Here is a 10,982-nt window from a genome sequence, read left to right as displayed (position 1 = left end):
ATGGAGAGTTGTCTCATTGGCACTCACACCACATCTTCCTATATCTATGTATCTATGCTGTTCTTTTCCCTTATACTTGTATTCTCTATAAATGCCCCTTGTGGGCCCTTAATTGGAAATAATATATATATATTACGTCTGAGTCAGTGACAACCCAACAACAATAACATCTTCATGCCTTATATATCATGTACTGCAGTACGCCGCTAGATTAAAACTGACGTGGAAAGGTAACACACGGCCAGCGAAAGCTCTTTTTTGAGAGCCCAGGTGGTCGTGTGGTCTAGCGGGACGGCTGCAGTGCAGGCGATTTGGTGTCACGATATCACAGTAGCATGGGTTCGAATCCCGGCGAGGGAAGAACCAAAAATTTGCGAAAGCAAATTTACAGATCTAACATTGTTGGGTTGATGTTTAGACGAGTTGTATATATATATATATATATATGATGGAATTGGATTAGCATTCCTTTGATGTTTACAAGGTAATCAACTTCTGGAAACCCAGTGACCACCAGGAAAGTCTGGTTGACGACTGTGAAGAGAACAGTGGCAACCTGGAGAGACAGGAGGCAGCCAGGAGAGACTGGTAACCGGGGCATGAGGCTTGGCAAGTCAAAGTGCATCTCCTGTGAAGGGGAACCCATTTTACACGCTATGGAACGATATATACTAAGACACCCTCGGGGCTGTGCGAGAGCGAGGGAGGATGAACAGCCCATAGGACAGGACCAGGAAACGACTATGGAACCGACAAGGACAACGAACCAGAACAACGGATGTAAATGTTTTTGTGGTAAAGTCTGTAAGAATTCTAGAGGTTTGAAGATCCATCAAAGTAGAATGAAATGTGTGCAACCCCATTCTGGCAATCAACGCACAGAGAGATCTGGTCAGACGGAGGAGGAGACCATCCAGGAAGCAAACCACAGTGATGATAGCCTCCCTGTGACCCAGGGTGAGGATGAGCACGAGGAACAGCCTACAGAGGTAGAACAACTTGACGAGGCAGAAGAGATAGAGAGGATAGAACCAACAGTCCATAGAGGAGACGGGATAGAAACAACAGTCCGTAAAGAAGACGGGATAGAACCAACAACCCGTAGAGAAGAGAATGAGCCACGCAAAGAGAAGATCAAATGGCCAACGAATGCAGACAAAGCAGCTTGGAAAGCGCTTGACGAAGATTTGGAAAACATCTTAGAGGCAACATTAGCAGGCAGTGTAGACAGAAAGATAACAGCAATGACGTCCATTATTTACAGCGTAGGAAAGGACAGATTTGGAGTGGTACCACAAGGGAAACAACCAACAAAACTAGGCCATAGTAACCGGAGACAGAAGAAGATCAAGGAATTGAGAGGAGACCTGAGAAGGTTAAAGAAGAGGTACAAAGTCGCCAATGAGAATGAAAGGTTACCATTACAGCAGTTAAGAAAGGAAACTAGGGAGAAACTTAAAACACTTACAAGAGCAGAAACGCATAGAAGAGATAGAAAGAAAAAGGCAAAGGAGAGAACAACATTTACAGCAAACCCATTTCAGTATATGAAGCGATTATTTGGAGCGAGAGGATCTGGCAAACTGGAAAACTCGAGGGAAGAAGTGGAAGAACATCTCAGGAAAACCCACAGTGATGAGAGACGAGGAGAAGACCTGGAAGAATGTGAGAAATTGTTAACACCAGAGGAGCCAAAAGAACAGTTTGATGAGTCAGACCTGAAGTTCCAAGAAGTGCAGGACGTAGTGAGAAAGGCAAGAGCAGGGTCAGCACCAGGACCAAATGGTATTTCATATAGGGTATATAAGAACTGTCCCAGACTGATCAGAAGGTTGTGGAAGCTATTAAAAGTAATTTGGAGAAGGAGAAAGATGACAGAGTCATGGTACAAGGCAGAAGGATGTTTTATACCAAAAGAAGAGAACTCCAGGAAAGTTGAACAGTTTAGAACCATCTCCCTATTGAACATTGAGGGGAAGATATTCCTGGCAGTTTTAGCAAGGAGAACGACGAGGTACCTGCTTGGCAACGAATATATAGACATCGCAGTCCAGAAAGGAGGCATGCCTGAAGTATCTGGTTGCATCGAACACACCAGCGTTATTACACAGATTTTAAGAGAAGCAAAGGAGAAGAAAAGTGACTTAGCAGTGTTTTGGCTAGATCTGGCTAATGCTTATGGGTCCATACCTCACAAACTAGTAGACCTGACATTGGAGAGGTATCATGTTCCACCAACTATCAGAACTATGCTGCGAGAGTATTTTGACAAGATTGAAATGAGGTTCACAGCTGGAGACTTCACCACAGCTTGGCAGAGACTTGAGGTTGGAATACTAACGGGGTGTACAGTATCAGTAGTCCTGTTTGCAGCAGCAATGAACTTGATTGTAAAATCAGTAGAAAAACCAAGTAGAGGACCATTATTGTCATCAGGGGTCAGGCAACCACCAGTAAGAGCTTTTATGGATGATATGACAGTGACAGCAAAAACAGTCATAGAGGGAAGATGGACTTTAGAGGAATTGGAAAGGATGATTAAGTGGGCCAGGATGAAGTTCAAACCAAGTAAATCTAGAAGTTTGATAGTGAGGAAAGGCAAAGTGCAAGATGAGACATTTGCGTTAGCAGGTGAAAAGATACCAACAGTTGGAGAGAAACCAGTGAAATGCCTAGGTAAAAAGTTTGATGCAACACTAGCAGATATGGTAAACATGGGTGAAGTTCAAATGCAATTGGTAGAATGGCTGACGAAGATAGACAAAAGTGGGCTCCCAGGAAGATATAAGGCCTGGATATATCAACATGGGGTCTTACCAAGGATATTGTGGCCATTACTAGTTTACGAGTTCCCATTGTCCAAAGTTGAGGCCTTAGAGAGAAAGATCAGTGCATGCCTAAGAAGATGGTTGGGTGTGCCAAGAAGTTTCAGCAGCATTGGATTGTACAGCACAGGAACAAAGCTACAATTACCAATGAAGGCATTGACAGAAGAGTATAAAGTTACAAAGACAAGACAGGTTATGACGTTGAGAGACAGCAAAGATGCTAAAGTGAGAGGAGCCAAAGTAAAGATCAGGACAGGAAGAAAATGGAAAGCAGAGGAAGCAGTTAAGGAAGCTGAGACTAGACTAAAGCACAGTGTCATCGTTGGTGTAACAGCAGTTGGTAGACAGGGATTTGGTATGACAACAAAACCAAGGTGGGATACAGCAAATGAGAAGGGACGGAGGGAACTGGTACAACAGGAAATACGACAGATGGAAGAAGAGAGTAGGAATGTTAAGGCAGTAGGAATGAAACAGCAGGGTAGTTGGTTGAATTGGCAAGGAGCGAGAAGCAGGGCTTTGACCTGGAGCGAGATTTGGAGTATGGAGGGATACAGATTGAGTTTTCTACTAAGATCAGTGTATGATGTTTTACCAAGCCCATCAAACCTCTATACCTGGGGGTTGATAGAAGACCCAACGTGCACATTATGCAAAGACAAACCAGCATCTCTACAGCATGTGTTGTCAGCATGTCCAGTCGCATTGAAAGATGGAAGATATACATGGAGGCATGACAGTGTATTGAAAACAATAGCAGCAAAGTTGGATACCACCAGGAGAAAGAAGAGAAAGATGCAGAAGAACATCACATTTGTAAATTTTGTGAGGGCTGGAGAAAAGAAAGATAACCAGGCAGAAGGTTTAGGGATACTTGGAACAGCATCAGACTGGCAGATGACAGCAGACATACATCAACGCATGAGTTTCCCAGCAGAAATAGCAGCAACATCGCTAAGACCAGATATAGTCATTTGGTCACAGGGAACTAGGCAGGCGGTCTTGCTGGAACTGACAGTCCCATGGGAAGACAGAATAGAGGAAGCTTATGAAAGAAAGATGGCAAAATACCAGCAGCTAGTAGAGGATTGCAAACAGCGGGGATGGAGGACGTGGTGTTTGGCAATAGAAGTCGGATGCAGGGGCTTTGCAGGACAGTCAATGTGGCGGGCACTTAGGACCTTGGGAGTAGTAGGAGCAGAGAGGAAGAAACTGATTACAGAAGTGTGTAGAGAAGCAGAAGTGGCATCACAGTGGATTTGGAGGAAAAGAGACGAAGTGTGGAAAAGTACAAAGTGTTAGAACAATGAACATTTATTGTGTAGATAATGGACAGATTTAGATATACAGAACAGCATTCAGTTACAGAAGAACAGCAATGACATCAGCTGAGACATCGGAGCCGTGTAGGCCATCCAGTTCCAGGTTCAGATTGATCACCTGAGCCGGCGCACCTATGGAGGTTGTTGTGGAATAGCGCCGAAACAGCCAAGGAAGGAGGACCCCACCTGATGATGGAATTGGATTAGCATTCCTTTGATGTTTACAAGGTAATAATATATATATATATATATATATATCTTATCTATCTTATAAAAAGATTAACCTCTAATAAATGAAATTCAAATATAAACTAAGTCAGAAACATATATATAACATATGTCTGACTATAAGTCAAGCTGACAAATTTCTAGAAATCAAGTTCGAGCTATTTTTTATTCGATGCTTAACATTTTTATAGAAATGTCTGACAATCTGAAACATCACCACTCATGATCATAGCAAGTGTCTCTTTGAAAAACGGTCTGGAATAACCGACAGAAGAGATACAAACTAAAATGCCGCAAGCAATTCACCGCATGCATGGTGACTTGCTAAAAATGAGCCTGTTAATAATTTTATATCATGAAAATGCATGTTTCAATTAATTACATCTAAGCTACAATACTGATTAATTGCTGTTATCCTTATGAAAATGTAAATGAGTCTTGTATATCCGAACCATTTAAGGCAACTTTCAGTTTTTACGAACAAGATGCTTTTTTTTAAGTTGACGCACCGGGACGTATGGTTTCATTTTTTCTATTTTCCCCTGTAAATCATCATTTCTTATTTGAAAACAACTTAAACATTTCAGAACAACAATATACATGATACATGTACATTAAATACACTATTTTTGGTAAGACTACACTGTAACAGAATAAGAACGAGAAGACTTAATATCAATTGAAGAATTCAAACAATTTCAACGAGAAAGGATCGAAGTTAAATATGCTAAAGAAACAATATTCAGACCGAAAAAAACTCATAAGAGCTTATGCTTACTATGTCTATCAAATATGCAGAATCCAAATAAAGTTTTTACTTAGATTCATGCAAACAATATTTTGGGAGGTAACAAATCAAGAGTATTGTATTCAAAAAAGATTCTATCTCCCAAACCAAATGATCCTAAATTTTCTCCTTAAACGAGGAGCAAAAAATGAGCGAGCTACTTCTATTGGCGGTTAATCTAATCACAATTCAAACCTTTCACGTGCATAACTCGCTTTCTCGTATCGTAGACTCATGGCGAAATCAGAGATTTATATTCTAATAAGATAATATTCAAGGTTTAGTATTTCTAAGTCCTTGGTATTTTATTCGACCAAGACATTTTTTTGTTGTTGCTATTTCATGATGTAACTTTTATTGCTTAGCGTGCAATATTGCCGTCCCTCATCATTCATCAAAGGGTACAAGTTGTATTAAGCAGGTAACACCAACGTTTTTTTTCATCATATGGAGGAAGCCTTCGCTTTGCCAGTCATAAACATAGCATTATTCTTTATGTGACAAAAGATAAATGTTAAGAAAATAAAAGACAATGGATTTACAACATTTGATTATGAATACGTATGAAGTGCTTCTAACATTGCACTTCGAGTACATGGGTGAGCGAGTGTTGATGTCTGCGAGCCTTAACACAGATTTTTTCATGCTATTCTAGCATTAGTATCATCTTCGATGACTTAATTCTTAATTGTCTTAAAAAATCTCGCATTGTGCATGTAATAATGAATCTCCGAAGTTTACTTTTTCCTTCTGAAAGAAATACACTAAGCAAAAATTCGCATTCGTTCTTTTATTCTCTATGGTTCCATAGTTGACTTAATAAACAGTCTAGTGCGAAGAAGGGATACCGGTGTAATATAGTGTTGGAATTTCTATTTCATTTTGGGCTTGTAACGCCACTGTTAAAAATTCAGTTGTGCAATTACATACACTGTTTAGTATACTGGTGATGCTCTCATGTCTGTCTTGATATAGCCGTCGTTTCATATATAATTAAATAAATAAAACCCGAACAATAATAATTCTTTGTAATATCAAAATCCCTTCTTTCTCCTTTCCCATGGGCATTGAGATGATTTTTAAAACAACGTTAACGAAGCTAACACGGTTAAAACAATAAAATTTAAAATTCTCCTCTTTGGAATTCATAATTTAACTTGTCCCATTATAACAAGTACCAGTCATTAAGTAATTCAGATTTATGATCGTAATTTAAATACAAACAGAGTGATTGTTCCTCGGAACAGCATTGTATAATCATTCCGTCCAGATCGACCAAAGATGGGGGTAGTTTGCACTGGTTTGCTTCTTTTTGTCTGTATGGCAGGTACGTAAATAATTCAAACACTTTTTTATCAGTATATCTTTGGAGTTTTCATATATCTCTTCTAGGAGGATAACAGTTGCTGAATCTTAAAAGTCTATCATCTTTTTTGCCACTGACATTTTTTTCGTTAAAATTTAGTTTCTGTTGCGAAACCAAACATATTTCATCTGCGTCAGAATAAAAAAAATCATTTACGCGAATAAAACCGTAAAGTAGTATGTATATACTTCAGTAGTGTGTATTCAATAATTAAACCGAAGTAATGTGTAGCAAGTCTATTTTTCGGTATAGCAGGACGATATTTGATGGTTTTTCTAAAATGCCACCACATGCTTTTCGAACTCTGATTCTCAATTGCTGAGATATGACTGTCTGTTGTTATTATTGTTGTGTTTCTTATGTGTCCTTTAAACTGCCTTTGCTGTCATCCTCTGTTTGGATTCTGTGTGTTCATAAAAATGGTCTCACCTAAGGCTATACTTGTAAATACGAGTGCCACATACGTGGAGGGTTTGCCTGCCCTTCCTGGTCTTTTTGTCTTTTTGTCTGTTTTTTGTTTGTTAGCAATGATGGTGTTGTTAGTTTATTTTCGACTTATGAGTCTGATTTTTTTGGGCGCAATTGAAATATAACCTTGTGCAGTGTGCAAATGATATACTTTTTCTTAAATTGACGCACATGCGTTCCTCGATCGCTCTGCAATTTCAACACCATGGCCTCTTCCACAACAGTTTTGTTGTGGTGATTTTGACAGGTCTGGTTTACCTGACTCCAAACAGAACGCTTTCCTTGTAGTCCTTTATCCACAGAACCGGCGCTTACTATCCATTGTAGTCCTTTATCAACAGAACGCTGGACATTTTTTGAAGTCATTTACCTAGGACAATAAAATACCATGGACCCATTTTTATGGTACTGCTGTTTTCACAGGGGGTCTCTACAAGTAACACGAAGGATGCTACTAATCGAGAAGGAATCGCAATCCTTCAGATGATCTGTGTCAATCCCCGTTTTATTTTTAATTATAGATTCTAGTTACCCAATATTTTTCTGTATAGTGCCTTGCTGACTGTTACTTGTGTTTTTGAATGTTTTAATTTTTCTCATGATGTTTGTCATTCTTCTACTTATGGTTTTATCTTTCTCATGTGTCTTCTGTTATAAAAATAGCTCGATTTCACGTTTTAACTATTATTTGACATGCTGTAAGAGAATAACAAATAAAGTATTTCTGGATTTTCAAGAAGAAAAAAATAAATATAAGAATATGACGTATGATTGGCAATGATTCGATGAGACCAAATGACACAGACATTAACAGCTATAGGTCAACATATGGCCTTCAACAATAAGTAAAACCCATAACGTATAGTCAGCTATAAAGACACCGAAATGACATGTAAAACAATTCAAACGTAAAAACTAACAGCCTGATTTATGTCAAAAATAATGAAAAACAAATATGATTTACAGCAACAAACGAACAACCACTGTATTATATATGTACACATGTATGGGGACAGGAAACTATTTTTTTTTCTTTTCCAGTATATATAGTTCTATTCTCCTTTATAACAACTAGAATACAACGTTTGTTAACCCCATATCATTATTTATACACAGCTACGTATGTACTTGTACTTTGTTAGCACTATAACTTTAAAATACTACAAATCGAGTATTGTAGTACTGATGTAGTACTTCGTACCTAATGTACTATTTTTGTACCAACATTTTACAGTGCTAGATTTATATTCACAATTTAAAGTACCTTTTTGTTAACCTACACATTGTAACTGAGGTGGATCCGAGGGGGGAGGTCATTGGGTTGGAACCCCTCTTTTTATGAGACGATCAATGCATTTGAATTAGAACATATGGTTGGAACATCCCCCCTTTTTTTATCCTGGGTTGAAAACCCTCCTTTTACACAATGACTGGATCCACCCTTGTGTAGTAGTTCGCACTTCTTTTTTTACATTGATGTGAAAGGAAATCTTACTGAAAGTGTAATAATTTGAAAATACTGGACTGGTACAAAAAGTATACAGCAAACTACACGTATAAAACTATCACTTTTAACTTGTAGTCCAAATTCAGTACTGTGCGGTAATTGTGCTGAAAAAGGACAATGATTTTTAAGTACAATTAATGCACTGTAAAAGTATTATATTATATATCAAGTACATTTTAGTACTTCAAAATTTATAGTATGACAAAAGTATACTTTTCAAAAGTAGCCGTGTTGTTACCGAGGTTGGTACTACGCAGATTACAGGAAAATTGCATAGTTACACGGTTTTTATTTTACGTAACTAAAGCATACACTGTTGATGTATTTGACAAGTTTTAGCAACGTACTGTGAACAAGTAATAAATAATTAATTATTATACTAAAACGTAAGTTTGTTTAACACTTTTGTCAAATTTTGAGTGTTAAACGACTCTGTTAGTTGACAAATTAAGACGTTTGAACAATTTTACAACTCTCTCCAAGACAGTAAGGGTCATTGTGATTAGTGGTATGTACAGTACAATTAACTTTCATTGATCTCATATATCCATTTTCTGCATTCGTGAATAGCACAAGGGCCCTTGACTATAATAAAATTCTGATAACGTTTAAATGTCGTTCCCCGCCCCGTAAACATATAATGTATATTCTAATATGTATATAAACATTCATCATAAACAAAATGAAGATAATAAACCATCACTAAGTAACTGGACAAAAACAAAGCTGATTGTGATAACATTATCTATCAATAAAGTTTAAATTTATAAAATCAAAATTCATAGTGCAACGATAATTGAATATCAAGTGATACATCTTAGACAAACAAAGTTGACCCCATCACATTCTTTATGTGCATGTAACAAGTTTAAAAGAACTTATTGGTTCATTTGCAAAATGAGCGGTGGCCATCTTGAAAAAAATCGAAAAGCAGCTGATTTCTTTTTAATTATCGTTTAGTCAACCTTTATACCAAGTTTCATGCTTGTATCACGATTTGCACAATTATGTCAATAATATCTCCTACTATCGGTGGATTTCGTTGGTTCATATTTGCCGTACTTGTTTTTCATTGATTTTTTTGTTATAAACAAGTGTGGACACAGATGAGTGTGGATAGTATGTTTTGATGTTTGACAGTTACTTATGACAAAAGGGAGTTCTATGTTTTCCTATATGGTGTTATTAACGGCGTTGCACGATGACAACCAACCTGAGCATTAGGAGTATTGTTTATTCAATATTTAGTTTTTATGTTCAAGATGGGCATGGAAGAGACAGTAATTACATTAGTTACCAAATGATTATGATCGAATATGTTCCACATCTTTGATTTTTGATTCACTTTGTAGTTAGGAGAGCAACACATAATAGGTTCATTTTTTCATGTGTTTTTTTCTAATTGGGAGATGATATAGAGATTTGATAACATGAGGAGCCTGTAATTCAGTGGTTGTCGTTTGTTTGTGTGTTACATAGTCGCTTTTTGTATAATTTTTGGTACATAACTAAGGTCGTTGGTTTTCTCGTTTGAATTGTTTTATATTGTCATTTCGGGGCTTTTTATAGCTGATGATGGGGTATTGGCTTTGCTCATTGTTGATGGCCATAAGGTGACTTGTAGTTGTTAATTTCTGTGTCATTTTGGTCTCTTGTGGAGAATTGTCTCATTGGCAATCATACCACATCTTTTTTTATATGTATTTGCTTACTATTTGTATGGTTGTATTTATATTATTTTGTGGTGGATCATCAGTATCATTAGTAAAAAATTGTTAAAATGTTCCTCATATTAGAATACATTTATTGGTTTTTAGTAATGACAATGCCTGACATGATGTTTGGGGCTATATGATCTAGGAAGAGAACCTTTGTGCTGATTTTTTATCAATTCTTTGATAATATCCCCTCCAAATCTGGTCGAAGCAAAGAAAAATATTGACCAATATGACAATGATTTCACATAAAGAACCTTTGAGCATGCTTCAAAGACTCACAACTGCTCCAAAAGTAATGTGATAGAATTTCAAGTATGTCAAGTGGATATTACCAACAGCTTAATTAGTCTTAATATGTTTAAATATTTAAAAAGTAATAGTATTCAAAAGGTTATGCAAATTATTCTCTTTTCATTTTTTTCTGTTATATGGATACTAATATAAGTGATACATGTACCAATACAGTATGTGTTGTGGTATGAAAGTGCAGTAATTAACATTTACTGTATCAATGTTAATTCACACAAATTAAGAAATTATCCAATAAACAAATGAATGAAAAATGTTCAACATGTACAATAAAATATAGTTTTAGAAATCAGGTTAAATTGAAGATCACATGAATACGGATTTAATGAGGTCGACTTAATCACTTGCAAGTGAATACTTCATTATCAATATTATTTAACATAATTTGACAAAATTGAACCATTTTGGCTGCTAAAAGCGAATTATTATTTCACTATTTCAGTTTTATA

General features: G+C 36.9%; 2 protein-coding genes across 2 annotated transcripts in view; both read left to right on the top strand.

Annotated features, from left to right (window-relative positions):
• Positions 1–842: 842 nt before the first annotated feature.
• Positions 843–4,130, top strand: LOC143078529 (uncharacterized). Its single transcript, XM_076253392.1, has one exon. The coding sequence runs from the start codon at positions 843–845 to the stop codon at positions 4,128–4,130; it is 3,288 nt and encodes a 1,095-aa protein (XP_076109507.1).
• Positions 4,131–6,391: 2,261 nt separating this feature from the next.
• The window catches only part of LOC143078528 (uncharacterized), a 34,783-nt gene continuing 30,192 nt past the window's right edge, over positions 6,392–10,982 (top strand). The window contains exon 1 of the mRNA XM_076253391.1: positions 6,392–6,492. Within this exon, the coding sequence (XP_076109506.1) occupies positions 6,447–6,492 (46 nt within the window). The 5' untranslated portion in view covers positions 6,392–6,446. The remainder of the gene's footprint in view (positions 6,493–10,982) is intronic.

Source organism: Mytilus galloprovincialis, chromosome 6 (genome assembly GCF_965363235.1).
Source record: "Mytilus galloprovincialis chromosome 6, xbMytGall1.hap1.1, whole genome shotgun sequence".
Lineage (NCBI taxonomy): Eukaryota > Metazoa > Mollusca > Bivalvia > Mytilida > Mytilidae > Mytilus > Mytilus galloprovincialis.
This window is presented reverse-complemented; position numbering and strand designations above follow the sequence as displayed.

Coding starts and splice junctions, on each gene's coding strand:
- LOC143078529 (XM_076253392.1), top strand. CDS start 843: ATGAAATGTGTGCAACCCCATTCTGGCAATCAACGCACAGAGAGATCT.